This window comes from Neoarthrinium moseri, assembly GCF_022829205.1.
Source record: "Neoarthrinium moseri strain CBS 164.80 chromosome Unknown scaffold21_Wmoseri_CBS_16480, whole genome shotgun sequence".
NCBI lineage: Eukaryota > Fungi > Ascomycota > Sordariomycetes > Amphisphaeriales > Apiosporaceae > Neoarthrinium > Neoarthrinium moseri.
Window position 1 is genome coordinate 249136 of NW_026055135.1, and position 18096 is coordinate 267231.

General features: G+C 56.8%; 6 protein-coding genes across 6 annotated transcripts; 2 read left to right on the forward strand and 4 right to left on the reverse strand.

The window, feature by feature from the left end:
* Positions 1-1475: 1475 nt before the first annotated feature.
* On the reverse strand, positions 1476-4524 carry JN550_006220 (uncharacterized protein; the record flags this gene model as incomplete). Its single annotated transcript, XM_049317935.1, has 5 exons — positions 1476-1804; positions 1903-2015; positions 2074-2338; positions 2389-4462; positions 4519-4524. The coding sequence occupies 5 exons, from the start codon at positions 4522-4524 to the stop codon at positions 1476-1478; spliced, it is 2787 nt and encodes a 928-aa protein (XP_049171780.1).
* A 1033-nt stretch (positions 4525-5557) lies between these two features.
* JN550_006221 (uncharacterized protein) lies at positions 5558-5990 on the reverse strand (the record flags this gene model as incomplete). The annotated part of the gene is made up of 4 exons (XM_049317936.1): positions 5558-5736; positions 5805-5817; positions 5876-5923; positions 5988-5990. The coding sequence occupies 4 exons, from the start codon at positions 5988-5990 to the stop codon at positions 5558-5560; spliced, it is 243 nt and encodes an 80-aa protein (XP_049171781.1).
* Positions 5991-7336: 1346 nt separating this feature from the next.
* Positions 7337-7793, forward strand: JN550_006222 (uncharacterized protein; the record flags this gene model as incomplete). Its single annotated transcript, XM_049317937.1, has 2 exons — positions 7337-7576; positions 7731-7793. The coding sequence occupies 2 exons, from the start codon at positions 7337-7339 to the stop codon at positions 7791-7793; spliced, it is 303 nt and encodes a 100-aa protein (XP_049171782.1).
* Positions 7794-8943: 1150 nt separating this feature from the next.
* Positions 8944-11609, reverse strand: JN550_006223 (uncharacterized protein; the record flags this gene model as incomplete). The annotated part of the gene is made up of 2 exons (XM_049317938.1): positions 8944-11453; positions 11522-11609. 2 exons carry the CDS (start codon positions 11607-11609, stop codon positions 8944-8946), a joined length of 2598 nt encoding a protein of 865 aa, XP_049171783.1.
* A 1591-nt stretch (positions 11610-13200) lies between these two features.
* Positions 13201-15144, forward strand: JN550_006224 (uncharacterized protein; the record flags this gene model as incomplete). The annotated part of the gene is made up of 7 exons (XM_049317939.1): positions 13201-13343; positions 13448-13502; positions 13574-13673; positions 13731-13821; positions 14018-14439; positions 14506-14745; positions 14813-15144. The coding sequence occupies 7 exons, from the start codon at positions 13201-13203 to the stop codon at positions 15142-15144; spliced, it is 1383 nt and encodes a 460-aa protein (XP_049171784.1).
* A 113-nt stretch (positions 15145-15257) lies between these two features.
* On the reverse strand, positions 15258-17703 carry JN550_006225 (uncharacterized protein; the record flags this gene model as incomplete). Its single annotated transcript, XM_049317940.1, has 7 exons — positions 15258-15488; positions 15588-16608; positions 16662-16878; positions 16928-17093; positions 17153-17296; positions 17362-17474; positions 17538-17703. 7 exons carry the CDS (start codon positions 17701-17703, stop codon positions 15258-15260), a joined length of 2058 nt encoding a protein of 685 aa, XP_049171785.1.
* Positions 17704-18096: the final 393 nt, after the last annotated feature.

Here is an 18096-nt window from a genome sequence, read left to right on the forward strand (position 1 = left end):
CCATTCTCCTGTTCACCTTTCCCGTTCCCGTCCCCGTTCCCGTGGTCGTGAGGCAATGAGGTGACCTGCTGTGGTCCGCTTTGCCCCAAGACTACCACGACTTACACAGGGTTGATCGGGCCCGGCCTGGCCGTGCAATCCTCCATGCGACAGACAATGCCTCGAGATCCCAACTCGGTAGCTTTTGAGGCCACACCCCCCTACTGAGCTGCCACAAAGAAGCCTCACCAGCACTAGATCCCCCAAGGCGCCCTCTGCTCCCGTGTGGAGCGTTTCGGGCAGTTAAGCTTGGAGGGGGGATGAGGGGCCTCCGGAGCGCCTAATGACGCACCACGATGGCGGTGCGGGCGCCCACTGAGGGGTCCAAAGGTGGCTGGGCCATGTACTATGTATGTCGGCATTGGCCGGCGGTGGCGACGCCACGACGGACCCTCCAGGCCATGCCCTCTTTGTTCCTGTGCATTATGGCTATGCTATGCAGCAGGAAGGATATTGAACATACGACACCTCTTCACGCGGCTCCTCTCACTCCGATCGGGTAGTGCCAAGCGGTATTCACGATATTTGTCGACAAGACTGGATTAAGCTGCCAATCTTCACCTTGGTGCCTCTCCTAGTCCAAGGGGAAATGACGTCATGCGCGCCCTAAAAGTGCTATAGAGTTACTGGTACCTATTTGAGGCAGGGATAATGCCATCGCGACCAACTGTCTATCCTCTCTGCACTAGACGATAGATGTCTGGCCGATGCGCCTTTTAAGTCACAGCTATGATATAGCCGACCTCTCGATATTCAAATGGGCTCACAATTTGGCACACTGTCCAGCACATGCTCTCGAACCTCCTTGTTCTCTCACCGCAATCAACAAGTGGGGCCCTAAATCTGTGAGTAAAGGTCCAGACATTGCGATATTGTACAGCGATTTGGGGCTACTGCTCTTGGATCCCAACGCCATCTTTGATTTCTTCACGCAATATTAATAAACTGGCATCTCATCACCTTGTGACTGCAAATAACCCATATGCTACCGAGCGTTCCGTACATGCTTCATGAACGACTCCAGGCTCGCCATGCCTATCAAATATGTTTGATAACTGTGGGTTGAGACTAGCCTCACCGCAAGGATAGTGCAACACGTACCACGCAGTAATATACATAATTCCAGAGCCTTTCTTTGATAATGGCGTTCTGGATCAAAACTTCACCTCATTCTCATAACGGCGACACGTCCAGAAAAATGCCAGATTGACAAAATCTTGATTCATTGCTATCGACCAGCCAAATCTCTATCCACCAAAACCTGACGCCAGCCGGTTTGCTACCTAAAATCTGGGTGCGTATTAGGACCCCTTACAGCCAGTAACAGCAATCCTCTCTCCTCTCGATTCCTCCAGCGTCATTTTGATGAATTCACTACCGACTTCATACCGGCATGCCGTGCTTGTTTTTGTATGTTATGTCTGGCGCTCTCGTCCTCAGCGGCCGACGCTCCAGACCTCGCGGCTCCAGCCCAGCTCGCGCATCTTCTTGGAGCTGCCGGTGCCGCCTTTGCGCTTGTCCTCGCTGCTGACGGCGAGGGCCTTGCTGGCGTTGGCAAAGGCCTCGACGACCTCGCGCATGCGGCCGCTCTTCATGAGCACGGCCGCCACGTCCGACTCCTTGTCGGCAATGTGCGCCGCGAGCTCCATGGCCTCCAGCAGGTAGTCGCGCGACAGCGACGTACCGGCGTAGTGCAGCACGCTCACGTAGCCGATGATGATCTCGGGAAGGTACATGTCCCGTAGTAGTTCGAAGTCCGGGTCTTCTGCAGCGAGGGAGGAGGAAGAGTAAGTTTCGTGTTCGAAGAATACAGGGAAGATGGCAGGAACCGAATGAAGCATGCGGTCCAAGGGGAGCACGTACCTTCGACGCTCTCAAGCAGCCATTTGTTGAGAAGAGGAGCCATAAAGCTCTGGACATACTTGACGTGGCCGCCAAGTGTAGGGAAGAAGTCCGCGGTCTTTTGGAAGGTCGGGCTGTTTATTGCAATTAGTCTTAATGAGAACTTCGCAATCCTGCCAGTGCGAAACTTACTCAAGGTGCAGATCAGCGGTCGCACCGACGGTCTCCATGGCATCCAGGGCCCGCACAAGCGACTCGAGGTCGAGGTAGTTGCGAGCTGTCGTAAGCTGCCGTGGGTTGTTATTCTCGTCTACCAGATCGTCCTCATTATTAGCCACTTCGTCCCACCAGGCCAGGTTATATTCATCTTGAATGGGAATCCTGGCCTTTTCCGTGAAGATCTTTGCGCAGGACACTCTCTCAGATAAAGTTTTTGCTGCATGTATGTTGCCAGATCCTGCGGACAGATTAGCTGGATTCGTGGTATACAGGCCACATGTGACTTACTCAGGAAACGTTTGTAGACGGCGACACCCACACGGAATATCTCATCCCAAAGACCGTCGACAAGCAGCATCCACTCAAGCGACTGGATAAGCTGCTCTTCGACCGGATCAAGATCATCTGGAGTCTCACCCAGAAAGTCCGGTATTATACGACGGCCGAATCTTACTGAGGGGGGTTCGTCCATTAGCATCTTGAAAGTGCCATGCGCCAACCCGTCGGAGTTTTCAGGGAACTCCTTCAGTAGAGACTGTGGTTGAAAGACGACGAATTCTTTAATGTTCATGCCGAGCTTCTCCATGTACCTCAGGAGCATAGATCGAGTGTCCTGGTCCACGACCATGCTGACGTTGCGGCTGAGGGTGTAGAAAGCACGATCTCCCTGGAGCTTTGAACAGTATAGCGGCAAGAAGTCCACCAGACTGTTCAACCGCAGGGTGCTGATATAGGCCGCCAAGGCGTTCTCCTGAGCCTTGCGCAACTCAAGGTCCACCTCGCCACCCTCCAACTCCTCCAGGCTTGATATCAGCAAGTAGATGTGAACCAGGATACGCAACCCATTCTGGTCGCTGAGAGAGAAATATTTCTCATCGTCTACCTTTGACTTGGTTTTGTTGAAGTCGGGAATGAGACGGGAGGGTTCCTTCTGGTTTGCTTGTTGACCGAGGACGAGACCTTCGTTGTAAAGATACTGATCTATGGTATTTGATATGATGGCTGCTTGAAGGGACTTGATCGGTGTTCGGGCTTCAGCGTCGTCCAAAGCACTGAACCAGCTCTCGCTGACCGTAGCGGCATCGTCACCATGCGACTGGACGGCATCGTAGACAGGAAGCTGGGTGACGGACTGCGTGGCGTCCCGCGGCGAGCGCCTCAGGATGTACGCATCGAACTGTGAACGGAGAAGAGCATTGCATTGCGCAAAAAGATGATCGTCCCAAGAGCTGCAAACGGGCACCACGGATTTGACATCGCCCGAGAGGATGCCGTAGACGGCACGTTCGTAGTCATCAGACCCTCCTTGTCGTGCTAGGGCATAACACGTTCTGCGCCAAAGCAGCATCGATAGCGGGTTCGTGCTGAAGCGCTTCTCGTCTGGGTGTTTCGAAAGAGGCATAGCGGACATGCTCATGGCACGCCAGACTTCCGTCCTCTCCACACACCAGTCCCGTATCTCTGTTATACTCCTGCCCCTACGGAGCAGCTCGTAACATCCCAGCCAGATGGCTCGCTCAAAGTATTCGTCCTGCGGCTGGAGCTTGCGGCCTTGTCGCGTCACAACATCTGGGTCGAGCTGTGTCACCAAGGGATTGGCGCCAGTAGAATCGCGATGGGCGGCCTTGACGTCGGCCGAGTTCGCATCGAGGGGGCCTGTCCATCTGTGAACATTCTTCTGCATCTTGATGGCTGAGCGCGTATGTAGCCAGCCATAGGCAATGATATCCCCGCGCTCGGCGTTCTGCTGTAGGTCACGAACCATGTCGTCGATGTCGCTTCCGCTTTCGTCAGCTGTCCACTGCAGGACTTCGAGGATCTCTTTCCGCTCCTGGGCAGCCGCGTCGGACTCGAGGAACTCCTCCCAGAGCTCGGCGCCGGTCTGAAACTTGGCAGGCTCCCGGCGCTTGGGCTGGGCCTTCTTGCGCTCCGGGTATCTGAGAGGGAGGAGCCGCCGCAGGAAGTCCCACGTCTGAACCTCTCGCTCTATGGCGGCGAACTGCTCGTCGGAGATGGTGCCCTCCTCGGCCTCATCCACGTCCATGGATTCCTGGCTGTACTCATCCTCGGAGCGGTGCTGCCTGGCTTGACGTGAGCGCTGTTGGAGCTCGTGCGCGGCGCTGAGCTTCCTAAAGGCGAGCTCATAGTAGGCCTCGACAAGGCCGATAATCTCATTGCGCTTTCCCGCCCTTGTTTCCTCGGAGCTAGCGATCTTGTCGAGCTGTTTCGCAAAGTCTGCCGCATCGTGGGAGAACTCGGAGTCCTCTTCGACGACATCCTCGTCTTCGGAGCCATAGTACTCGTCCCCATCATACATCTCTTCGTCGACGTTGAAGCTGCCGGTGGCCGTCACGGACACGCGCTACACCAGAGTCAGTATCAGGTCTCGTCGTGGGTTCTGGGGCAAGAGTCTTGGACTTGCATTCGATCGAGAAGCCATGGTGAGGACAGATCTGGGGCTAGAATGAGGCGCGAGGCCGTTGGCAGATGGCGGTCGGGAAGCAACCGCAGGAGATGGCAGGAACGGGTTCTGCTCTTCCTGCTGGTGATCTTGACTTTGACCCGGGCTACGGCCACTGGGGCATGTTCCAAGACGACAGCGCGTGCTTCTCGCCCATGCACGAAGGGACAGCGGGCTCGTGGACGACCAGAGATGGGATCCGCTGGGGGCTGGGGGCGGCCGTCTGCGTTTTCGTCGTCGGCGTCGTCGTCGCGGGCTGCCGTGGCTGGATGAAGCTATCGAGAGGTACCCCGTAATGCGATCGAAGCTCCAGGACCCAATGCACCTGAGCTCGAAAAATACACCCGGACGCGCATCCAATGGCGATTGGGTACAGCGCGATTCCTGCCCAGTGCGCTGCCCTCCCGGCCGGCTGTGGACCACTAAAAGAGCGGCCTTGAGCTCAGTAGGGACTAGGCCAGTGATAAGAGCAGCAGGCGGCCTGACAGGCCGCCGCAGACGCGCTAGGCGGGCCTGCAGCTGTAGCTGGGGATTGGGGGCTGGGCGCGCGCTGTGGAGCCGCACCGGCCAACGTCGCGCCCATAAGACTCAAAATTTTCTGCCGCCCTTTGTACGTTTCTTCCCCTTCCTTCTTCATGTCATCGGCATTCATATTAGAGTCTCGGGATAAGCCATATTTCTTTCAATGCTTTTCCAGATCCTACGGGGTCTCTTGCGCGCTCAATGATCGCCTAGAAGAAGGAATCCCATCGCTCTCCATCAAGTCGCCTACGCTTTGTCGGGGTGGACATACATACGGAGAGTGACACATTTTGCAAAACCACCACACCCTGCGTATCAGCGTGTCTTGTCTGTTTTTTTTGGTCTGGTGACCAAGCTACACTATCAAATAACTGCCTGATTGATTACCTTGCTGCTGTCGGGGTCTGGCCACTCGTTCACCGCCAACCGGGAGACGGGTTTCCCTCAGAATTCTGGCCTTGCTCGAAGCGCGGATTACTTGTTCTGTCCGTCGCGTCTCTGCTTCATCTTGAGCCGCAGGAGGTTCGCCTTGGGGCAGCTGACTGTGGTCGCGTCATCGCCATTCCTCTTGTAAAAGGCGTCACAACAGTCATAAAGGGCGTCCACTAAGCCTTGACATCTTGATTCGTTGTAGTTGTTCTTTGTCAAGCAATCTGTGTGACCGTCTCAGCCGAGGACACGCCACCATGCATGTGAGGCATGCTCTTTCAGTAGGACATACCTTGGATGGCACACTACAGTTGTGAGAAATCAGTGACTCTGTTCACGGCTTACAGGGAGGGATCAGCGTACCGCTCGTGGGTGGCAAGGCGGGCTGGACTTGAGGTCATCTTCCAGAGCCTGTCCAGTCTTGTGTCTCAGTGATGTGTTCGTTTTCCTCCTCAGTGGACGACGGGCAACTGACCATGGTGGGTTCTTGAGAATTCTCTTTCAGTGGTGGTGGAACGTCTTGCAGATACCGGCAGTGAAGCAGGCTCGCCGTCTTCAAACAAACGTTGACGGAGTCGTCGTGAAAGTAGGAGGCGCAACAATGCCAAACCAACAGGAACACGACAGAAATCCTCCAATGCGTGTGGAATAGTTCAGAGACGGCAGACTCGACCGGGCCTGTATGATGTAATCGCTATCTCGTTATCGAACGCCTTCCAGGGCTTTGGAGATGGATGCATGTCCCTATGCGCCTTGAGCTTATGTCTCGAGACTTGGGTTATATGCCAACGTCTCTGAATTCTATCGAAAGCAGACAAAAAGAGAGACAACGCCTTCAATGGTTGGTTGGTTCCTATAACATGTGGGAGGAGGCCGATTGTGCCGTGGCTTGTTCCATGTCGCCTGTTCGCGTTCGTAGGCAACGGATGGCCCGTGCGTCTTGGTCAAGCTGAAGCCATAGCCGCAACCAACACAACCGCCTCACAGTCAGCAACCTTCACCTTGTCTCCAACTCACGAAGAACTCTTCTTTTCTGCGACAACATATTCCTTACGCCGAGGTTTTGGGCTTTGGGTGGCCCGCTTCACAGCCGATATCTTACAAAGTCTGCCAGAAACACCGGGCAACACATTACAGGTGAGTGCTGCATGCTTGCCCCCAGGTCCGCGGCGATAGGCGGCGATAGCGGAGCGTGAAGGGCCCCGGTCAGCTGTAGGGCCAGAGGGCCAAGGCCTAGCAGCCGCCTAGAACCAACTGTCACCGCACTGCGTCTTGGGGGGCGTTGGGGGGCGTTGGGGGCCGTGACAGTGGGTGTGGGCTCCAGGACCTATACTTCAGGTGGGGTGACCTACCCGACTTAGTAGAGCCTCCTGGGAACTTGGAGGCGTAAGTTGCTAAGCAGCCGCCGTCCGTTCTGCGCCCTCCCGCGTCGCCGCGCTTCAAAACCGCATCGCATCCCTCCCGCTCGTGGAAACCCACCCCCACGACAACTTCATCGCCGACGTCTTTTCTGACCCCAGCCGCAGCGCTCCCTTCTACAAGCCGCGCCCTGCCGCTCTAGCCGCCCCCCGGTCGACACTCTACATCACTCCGAGAGTCTCTCTCTCCACCAGGTGAGTTTCCTTTTCCTCGCCATGAGCAGTCTGCAACACCGCAGCCCTTCACCTCGCCCTGCCATGCCGGCCAACACTTGATTCGCCACCACGCCTGGCCAACCCTCCGACCGCCTCACCGGCAGCGTCGACTTCTGGGACAGTGTTATCTAACGTGCCCCGGTCCCAGTACCGGTTCCAGCAGCGAGCCCGCTCCCGCAACCAAGCCGCCATGTCTGACGCCAACGACAGCGGTAGCCCTGCCGGCGACCGCGGTGAGGCCCCCGGTGCTGCCGAGCACCTGAACATCAAGGTCACCGACAACAATAACGAGGTCTTCTTCAAGATCAAGCGCACCACCAAGCTCGAGAAGCTCATGAACGCCTTCTGCGAGCGCCAGGGCAAGAACCTCAGTTCCGTCCGATTCCTGTTCGAGGGCCAGCGTGTTCAGCCTACCGACACTCCCGAGACTGTAAGTTATCTTGAGAAAAAAAGCCTACTGTTGTCTCGGCCACACAGGTGCTATGCGTCAGCCGGGCGCATACGAACTCTGGGCCGAGACCTTCCTCGATCGCCACTACTCTTCAGTCTATATATGATGACTAATATTATACTTTTCTACGCAGCTCGAGATGCAGGACTCTGACTGCCTTGAGGTTCACCAAGAGCAGGTCGGTGGCGGCATGTAAATCCCACGCACCCACCGCCTCGATATTCTGCCACACTTGGACATCTGACGCCCTTTCCTTTCGAGCGCTCGAGAATCGGACTCGGCCCTACACCGATGATGGCTTTGGAGGAGTCTCGAAGAAGGAAGGGAAAGTTCTCAGGACTGCATGGTGCATATCGGCTGCAGGGGAGGGGAACGTTGGTAACGGTAGATTTTGTTTGGTAAAAGGCGTTCACTCAGGTTTGGAGGAAATGTCGGTCGAGTCGCCTCGCCAGCACAGGTGGAGATGGCCCCAACGCTTGACATGGGATTTAGCATCTTCATTTTTTCTGGTCCGCGGGAGAAAGCCCCCAATTCCTCAAGGGGTATGCGCAACGACAGAGAATTCACGATGCCACTAGTCACGATCACATTGTTGTCTTTTGCGACGCCTTTCTCGTGATTTCATGATCTACGTTCTTTTTCCTTAATATTCATCCCATTCACCTGCCTTGCTTGGAGCATTCGTGTCCCAGTCTGAACATGCCGATGGCCATGGAGCCGGAGCTTTTGTGGCGGCGTAAGCTACACCTGGGATATAGTAAAGTAGAAAATTGCGTCTTCCACGAACACACTCGAGAGACCAAAGCCGAAGGAAGGCACCAAGTACATCGTGTCAAACCAAGATCACGATGGCATGGTCTGTCGAGCCGGAAAGATCGCACATAGACGCCGAAACAAGCACAGAGAAAAAGACACTTCGCAGGTCATCATCAACATCATCCCATCGTGTATTAACGCCCCTCGAGAGAACTCAAAATCAACCAAAATCCAAGCAGTTCAGAAACGCCAGCGAGTTCCGTATACCCTCCCCCCAGTCAAATTACACGAAAACACCCCTTTCAAAATCAAAATCCATCCATTACACCAATCAGCCTCGATTCTCTTCCGTGTTGCCAAACGAGTGAGTGCGTGAGCGAGCTGTAGAATAACAAACGCCTTCTCCGGCCTTCCCCTATTTAGACACCTTTTCCGTTTCTCATCAAGACGCGCCCTGGGTACCGGCCACCGGCGACCAGTTGTGTTACCTCCTCAGTGAGAAAAGCACGCGACCAGATATCATCAAGGCAAGGCAATACATCCAAACCCGACTCGACCACCCCCTCCTTTCTTTTCCATTCCGAGGCCGCTCACGCCTTGAGCTCGCGCATGCGGCACGCGGTGCAGCGGATGCCGTCGCCGACGGGGAAGATCTGGCCGTCGTCGAAGCCGCCGCCGCAGGCGCCGCAGCGGAAGCACTCGTCGTGCCACTCGCCGCCGAGGGCCTGGACGTACTGGCCGATGACGGGCTTGCGGCAGCGCTTGCACTTGGGGGCGCGGCGCTCGGTGCGGCGGGTCTGGCAGGCGACGCACCAGGCGTAGCCGTCCTTCTCGATGTGCGTCATGCCGCGCTCGAAGGGGTCGCCGCACTCGGCGCAGAAGAAGTGCCCGTAGTGGAAGTGGTGGCCCAGCGCCACCACGTGCTCGCCGATGATGGGCGTCGTGCACGTCTTGCACCGCGGCGCGAACAGCTCGTGCCAGTCCAGGTGGCAGTAGAAGCGCAGCCGCGCGTCGCCGTCCTCGGCCATCGTCTTGCCGGGCTCCTCGGGCAGCGGCTCGCCGGCCTCGCGCCGCGCGATGCGGCTCAGGCGCTCCTTGCGGAACGAGTCGGGCTCGGGCGAGATCTCGAGCGCCTCCAGCGACGTCCCGCATGTGTAGCATGTGAAGCACTGGGGATGGAAGCGCTCTGGCCCTCCGCGGAGCGAGACGAAGCGCCCCTCGATCGGGAAAGAGCACTCGTGGCAGACGGCGGTAGCTCGAGCGGAGATGGCGCCAGGGGCGGGAGACCAGTGGCTCCGGGAACCACCTCGGCTGTTACGGGCATGCGAACTAGCCTTCGACGGTACTGGCAGAGGCCGTGCCGGAGTTTGACTGGTCGCGCCCTTCTTGCCTCCATCGTCAGGGGTTACGATCACCGGAATGCTTGGGCCCTCGTCATCACCTGGCAATACAATCGTGGGCACAGCAGTGGGCAGAGTAGGGCTGTCGTCGGGAGTCAAAACCACAGCTGGGATGCTGGGGCTAGTAGTGCTGCCCCCCGGTGCTTCTACCGAAATACTTGGGATGGACGGTGTGCTAGAGGTTGATGGGCGTGGCGTGGTCGCTGCCGGAGTCTGAAAATCCGGCGTAAATGAGATAGAAGGGATGGGCGGGAGCGTTGGTGCTTGTGAGCCCGACTTGGGCTGGGACTTGCTCTCCGGTCTTTCCTGGTCTTGGTGGCTCTGTCGGACCCCGACAGGGAAGCGGCTGGACTCCTTTCTGGGCTCTGGTATTTTATCAGCAGCCGCCTCCTCCGGGGGCTTCCAGTCATTATCGAAGCTTACGATTGGGCGCCCGGGGCGGTCACTGACGGCCGACGGCGTGGGTAGTTTCTTGCTGCGGTCCCCGAGCTTGAAGCTTGTGGCCTGACGGATATCGTCACCACGGATCTCAATGCCATTCTTCTTGGGAACACTGTCGTTGGCAGCTCGCGGGCCCGCAGGCTTTGACGAGTTTGTAGTATAGCTGGGGTTCTTGGACTGCGAGGGCGGGTTCTTGTAAATTTCAACTCTTTGCAGGGGCTTTGCAGGTGCAGTTGCAGTTGCAGGTGCAGGTGCAGGGGCTGAAGCAGGCTTGTCTTCCTCTGGGAGGGCTTCAGGGGCAAATTGAACCTTGTTCAAAGGGTTGCGCAGCTTCAGCTTGAGGGGCTGCGAGAACTCAATAACTGGCTCGTCCACGGGCTTCGGCTTGGATGCTTCGCCCTCTGGCTCCTCCCAGATCTGGTCTCCGGAAAAGGGTCTCTGGACTTCGCCGCTGATGTTGCGTTTCATGCTGCTCCGGCGACGTTCCACTCCAGAAATCCGCTGGTCCAGGCTGCCATAGGGTTTTGATCTTGTCGAATCTGTTGAAGTCTGTCGCTGGCCGTCCATACTGACGCGCGGGCTCTCCATCGACCGTCTTCCCTCGCTCCCTGACGAACTGCCCGAGACGGAGCGTGTAGTATCTCTCGCCAATCCCGTGGCCATGATATCGCCACCGTATCTTCCTATGCTAGCGGTGCGAGCATGGGCGTAGCTATCCTTTCTCATATGCGGCTTGTAGCGGTAGGGCGTCCCGGGCTCGGGAGGTTTGACACCGTTCTGGTGCTGCCAGACGAGCTCGGCGGCCTCGTCGAGGGCGGCATTGTACAGACGAGAATCGTCATCTTCGTCGCTCGGTGTGCTCTTGCCCGTCTCGTGCTTGTCCTTAAGGTCCATGTCCTCCATGGCTGTGCGGAGCGAGACGGCCTCTTCCTTCTCCATCCAGCGGGTCCCCCGCTCAATGTATGTGGCAGAGCCCACGACCTCATCTGGCTTGAGCGCCTTCACCGGGCTTTGCTTGTCTGGGTAATAGTCACGGCCAGAGAGGGTCGAATAGCGTGAAGCAATGCTCCCGGCAAGACTCGGCCGTATGCTGTGTGGTTTCTGGACATCTGAATGGGTACGCACGTGGCCAGAAGCGGAGGACTCTGGCCGGATCGAGGGCGTGCCGATGGACGGACGAGGTGATGCGGTGGACGGGTTCGGTCGAGCACCACCAGGTCGACTGACGCGGTTGTCGCGCAGGCTGGCCAGATACGAAGCTAGTCATGTCAGTCAGTCCCGGCTCACGAGATACAGACACTTGGGCCTCAAGCGTTCAGACGCCTACCGAACTGTTTGCTGTCCATGTATGCAGGCTCCGGCGGCGTGACCTTCCGGGTCGCCGTCCTCTCCTTGGACTTGCCGCGGAGTGGCATGGTGGGCATGCTCGAAGCGGCTGGCTGGCTAGCTCGCTGTGTTTTGGCCGGTGCTGCTCTGCTGTGTTTTGGGGAAGCTTTGCTCTGGGGATGAAGCCCAATACGGACGAAGGACGTGAGGGAAGCTATAAGTAAATAATTGGGCACGTTGTGGTTGAAAGCAGGGCGAGCAGGTCTCTAGGTAGGTACTACAGAGTAACAATGACAATGACGATATGATGCTGTTTACTGGGCTACGAACACAAGAGGCCAATGTTGCCATGGAAAAGGGAGTCTGGATCTGAGATGAGTCAAGTGTGCCAGGCCACGCAGGCAGTTACATATCATGCATGAAGCTGGGTGCCGGGTTGTGTCTCTCGTTAGTCCCCCAGGTAGGTTTCTTCAGTGGAATTCTGCCCGTGTGCTGGTCAATCAGAAGCGAATCTCTTCCCCGGCACGACCAGGGTCAGCCCAGTTTTTTATTTGGCTCCGGCGCATACCACGTTGCCCAGGGCGACCGCTGGTCTGTGGGCGGCCGGGCGCGGAGATTGGGCCCAACGGGGTTTTCTGCGGTGAGACTGCAGTCCAGTGCTCTTTGGCCTCTCCCTCCCTCTCTCTCTGTGTGTGTGTTGTCACCCTACCAAATCATGCAAAGATGCTGCAGCGCATGCATTGCCGATCTGTAGAACCTCAAACCCATCAGAGTTGCTGTGGTGTTGCGCGACGACCAACTTACCCGGCCCGTCCTGGACAGGGAACCCCGTCGGCTGGACATTGTCCGCGGACGTCGCCACTTAAGTCTACTGTGTGTAAGTTATGTATTCACATACACATCATCGGTCTCCAAATTGATACCAATCCTAATCCTACTATGGACATACTTGACTATCGTTACACTCATTCACCCGTTGGAGAAACGCGGGAGAATTAAGATACAGCATACAGCATATGGCTATGCATGTACAACACGTCGCTTCTTCATGCCCGACCACCGAGCTACGGCAAAGAGTCTGATGACGCCTTGCGGGAAACTTGAGCTTGGCATTGCTCTCCCACGGCCTCGGCTTCGCGGTTCGCGAGGGCGACGCCCTCAACTACTTCGTTACTCAGTAGAAGCGACACTCCATCCAGCAGCAGGACTCTTGTGATTGGGTCGCTAGCTTCCACCATACCCGGCTCGGGAATCTGAGCCGTCTCCTACCCCCAACCCAACGTAGATTTGGTGCACGCCAGGCTGACACTTTGTGTCACCAACACGCCTTTTTGCGGAGAGAAGCTTGTCAGGCTCGTCATGTACAGTAGACTTTACCTCGAGTGGAGACCTTTCCGCGCAGCACACTAGAATCTCGCCCAGGTGGATAGCCGGCACCCTTATTCCCACGCGCGCGCACACCTGCCTATCCATCTGTCGGAACTGAGCCGGCAGACGAACCCTGACTTTCGCTATTACGTTATTTCCGGGGAAAATGGCATCCTGGGGCCGAACCCGCGGGACAAAAGTCCTGAACCACTCCCGCCGTGCACTACGTGCCTCCATCCATGCCCATGATGAGGTGCTGGGTTCCCTCTTTTTGTCCCTCTCGTGAAACTGTGTGAACGTGGTCTGGGCATCATGAGTGATTCCGAGACCAAGCCGGACGACCACGATGGCGAGGCAACTACAACGGCGACGGCGACGGCGCCGGCCAATGAGGCTCAAGTTGCGTCCGTCGCGCAACAGCCGCCCGAACAGCTGAAAGAGGGCGGATATGGCTGGTTGGTCAGCCCCCGGCTTTGCACTGCGGATGCCATCCATCACCTTATCTGCTTTTTATACTTCCAGTCACCAGGATACCGTATTGACTCAAACGGCTTCTTAGGGTCGTTGTCCTTGCCGCTGCCCTGCTGAATGCGCATACTTGGGGCTTGAATTCGGTAAGGGACCTTTCGCAAACTTACACGCTCAAGTGAGACATGCGTCAGGCGTTGACTCTATATTTGACCAGTCCTTTGCCGTCTTCCTGGCATACTACCTCAGGAACAACACGTTCGAGGGCGCGACGACCCTCGGCTTCGCATTTGTCGGTGGTGTCTCCGTCGGATTTGGTACGTGTATTCAGCACCTGCATACTAATCAACTCCAAATTGCTCATCTCCACGTAGCTCTCCTGGTATCGCCAATCGCGACAATCCTCGCAGGCCACAAGAGGTTTGGAACAAGGAAGACCATCTTCCTCGGTACAGTCTTCGAGACGTAAGTTCTGGCAGAGTGCAGATGTCATCTGATGTTGCTTCCTTGCTTACACCTTGGCAGCATTGCCTTTATCGGAGCTTCTTTCACTACGGAGATATGGCACCTAGTTCTGAGCCAGGGTATTTGCTTTGGCATAGGGCAAGTAATCCCGGTCCTTCTGCGAAGGAAATTGACGTCTGGCTGACACTCAGAGCAGGATGGGATTGATCTTCGTGTCTTCCGTCCCTGTGCCTTCGCAATGGTTCAACAAGAAGCGGTCCCTGGCGAACGCCTGCGCCGCCGCGGGTTCGGGGTTCGGCGGCTTGACGTACTCGCTGGGCACGAACGCCATGATCGCCAGCATCGGTCTGCCCTGGGCCTTCCGGATTCTCGCGATCCTCTGCTTCGTGGTTAACAGCATATGCAGCTACTTGATCCGCGATCGGAACCAGGCCGTGGGATCTGTTCACATCGCCCTCAACTGGCAGCTGTTTAAGCGTCCTCCGTTCCTCTTGTACCAGGGCTGGATGATATTCTCCATGATTCCGTACACTGCCCTGGTCTTCAGCATCGTCGACTACTGCCAGTCTGTTGGTTTGACAGCCAGTCAAGCGTCTCTTGTGGGAGCTTTGCTCAATCGTAGGTTCCCGGGCAGCCCATGTCCCTTCCACCCAACAACAAGCAAAGCAGACTAACATACAACAGTTGCACAAGGACTAGGCCGTCCGGTGATCGGACTGTCGAGCGATTCTGTGGGGCGACTCAACGTCGCCGGGCTGTGTACCGCATTCTGTGGTATCATGTGTGTCACGCTGTGGCTCTTCTCTACGAACCTTGCGACGTGCATCGTCTTTGCCATGCTCGCCGGTACCGTCGCCGGCGTTATATGGGCGACGGCAGCCCCTGTGCTGGCCGAAGTGATAGGCCTTCAGCTTCTTCCCTCCGGTAAATACCTCTCCCTCCCGCCGTCACAACCAGTCACCATGCGAATCATTGCTAACACCAACTACAGGGCTGTCCCTGAGCTGGATTATCCTCGTCCTACCGGCCACGTTTGCCGAGGTCATCGTACTCGAGATCAGACAGCGCGGGTACCGCGCGGCGCAGCTTTTCATCGGGTTCATGTACCTGGCGGCATTCCTCTTCATGTGGGCGCTGCGGTCGTGGAAGCTCCGCGAGATGGAGGCCGCGCACCTCAACAAGGAGGAGAGGGAGGGCGCCCTCCGCGACGACGGCGTCTTCCGAACCGCGTCCAGGCGGCAGGACGCCATGGAACGCGCCTCCATAGCCACACGTACGAGCCTTGCCTATGCCAAGGGCCTGTGGTCTTTCGAGCGCGTCTGATTACTTCTGGGTTCATTCACAAGTGTAATTATAGAGAAGCAGAATAGAAAAAGACATTCTATGCTGAATCAGAGATCCAATGTCACTGTCCAAATCGATTTATACGATAAGCGCTATGCTTGATTCGCCAGCTCAATGGCCTTTTCGGCCGCCTCGTCAAAGTCATCGAACGCATAGAGCGGCAGCCCGCTCTCGGCGATGATGCGCTGGCCCTCCTCCTCGTTGGTCCCGCGTATCCGCACGACGACCGGCACCGTCATGTGGAGGTCCTTGAAAGCGAGCACTACGCCGCGCGCAATCATATCACCAAGCGTCAGACCGCCGAAGATATTTACAAAAATGCACTATGACGGAGAGGTCAGCTTGCTAGACCCGTATGTGGCTTTGAAAGACCAGCCGGCGTTTGAGCAGTGAAAGGCCAGAGAAAGGGGTGTATCACTAACCTTAACCCTGGGATCCGTCAGGATGACCTCGAAGCTCTTCTTGACCGTCTCGCTGGTCGCCTTGCCGCCGGTATCCAAGAAGTTGGCGGCGCGGCCGCCGGCGTCCGCGAGGGCGTCGACCGTGTTCATGGCCAGGCCGGCGCCGTTGACCAGGGTGCCGATGTTGCCGCCGGGGTCGGGCAGCTTGACGTAGACGATGCCGTCGCGCTCGACGGCGACCTCGTGGCGGTCCTCCGAGGCCACGTCGCGCAGCGCGTGGATGTCGCCCTGGCGCTGGCAGCTGCGGTAGGCGGCGTCGTCGAAGCCGAAGCGCGCCCGCGAGGCCGCGAGCCCGCCCGAGGCGTCCGATGTCTCCATTACCCACGTCTCGAGCAGGAACGCCTCCTTTTCCGCGAATAGCGTCGTCAGCTCCATCACCAGCTTCCGGAAGCTGTCGAGTGAAACTGTGCCGGTCATGTTCAGGCCGAGGGCTCGGGCGATGTCGCCGGTCGGGAGGTCCGCGGCGCCTTTGTTATAGTCAAAGTCGAACGTTTTCCCGTCCCTTGCGTCGCCTGTCGGGGAAGCAATAATGCACGGGTTCCTTGAGGTTCGATTAATAGTTACCGCGAGGAGCCGCTCGGTTGCGCCAGTGAAGCCTTCACGCACGCTGATGCCCCGGACTTGGAGCAGATCGAGTGCCGTTTGCTGTGTCAGGTACAACGTTCTCCTCTGACACATACCTCTTTGGGCAGACTCTGTGCTGTGAGGTGGCTGGGGCCGGCGAGCATACGTGTGCATGCCTCTGCTCAAAGGAGGGTTGCCGTTGGATGCAACGCCATGGCCACTAGGTTTTGTACCGTCCAGTAATGTCTTCAACGCAGAGCCAAACCTTGAGGGGTGGTTTATGATCGTAGCGCCTGCTGCCTTCAAGGCGTCTACCTTCTCTGCTGCGGTTGGTTCTCCGGGGAGGGCAAAAGCACCTGCGTGTCCCATGATGCGGCCAGGTACCGCATTAATTCCCCCAACGATAGCTACGATAGGTCTGCAAGGCCTCAGGTTAGTGAAACGTGTATGTAGTCAAACATATATGCTCACTTTGGATTCTTCGTTGAAGCTCTATATTGTCGGATCCAGTCAGCGGCTTCGAGCTCAGTATTTCCTCCAATCTCACCAACGAGGGCAATGCCTTCTGTATCATCGTCCTCGGCCAGGATTTTCAGCCCATCCACCAAAGTCGTGCCGGGTAGGATATCTCCACCTACACCTATGCACATACTCTGACCTAAACCAGAACGCAGAGTTGAGGCGGCAGCTGAGAAATGGGTAAGAACATGACCTGTCTCCCGTGGTAGACAACTTACTCTCGTAGCTCAGTGTCCCGGACCTTGCAACGATACCGATCTTGCCCGGTGCGAAACATGGTAGCGGTTGGAAGCCTATCCTACACTTTCCCACGGAAGAAATTATCCCGGGGGAATTGGCACCAACTACCCTGGACTTGGACTGAGTTCTCAGCATCGAGTGAATCTACTATGAGATCAGCGCCCGCAACACCAAAGTCAACCTGGAACGCCTGTTTCTATTACCCTCAAGAAGTCATGCACAGGGATATGCTCCGCCACAGCCACGATTAAAGGGACCTCGGCCTCAATAGCTTCCTCAATGGCAGCGGTGGCTTGGTGCGCGGCGACGTAGATTCCCGTGGCGTCTGGTTTCAGGACCTCCATAGCCTTTTCCCTACATGTTAGACCGAGTGCTTTTCCAGAATTCGGGGCGGCTGTCTTGCCTTTCTGACGGAGGGCAGGACAGGACGGCCAAGGTGCTCATCTTCACGTCCAGGCGTGACGCCGCCCACTATGTTGGTGCCCCATTCGATGGACTCCTTGGCATTGGCCGTTGCTTGTCTCCCTGGGGTCTGATTAGCATACTGTGACCCCGGCTGTGCACTGTTACCAGGACTAATCGAATTACCTGTGAAGCCTTGGAAAATCACGCGGGTGTGTTTTCCTATCTTGAGGTTCCTCAGCGTCGCGTCGTAGCTGCGGGCTGCTCGCGTGCTGCTGAAGGCGCTCCGGCTGCCAGTAAGCCTCGGTAACCTTGGTGTCGCCCCTGACACAGCTCTAACACGAGATAGCATCCTGGCCAGTATCCAACACCGAGATCGCTACGTCTTTAACATTAGAGGAATGATTCTTCAGATCACTGCTGTGCAGCACGCCGATGGCTACTGGAGGTAGTTGTAAGTTACCAATGACGTTTTATAGCCAGACGTGACCGAGTTCCCCGGAGCCAAGGCTCGCGCTAAAGCCCCCCGGATGCCAACCAGCCAGTCTCCCCCGCGGCCCGTGACCGGCGGACATACAGTGGAAATAAGCCAATGTGGGCAAACCAACCGTTGCACAAAGCCTACGGGTGAGACAGAATTGTTATACTCAGTTTTCATGAGTTTGCCTAGCTCAGATTGGATTATTTCGGTTCTTTGAGTCTGTTGTGCGATGCTGGGCGACGGTCGAGACCTCTCAAATGAACC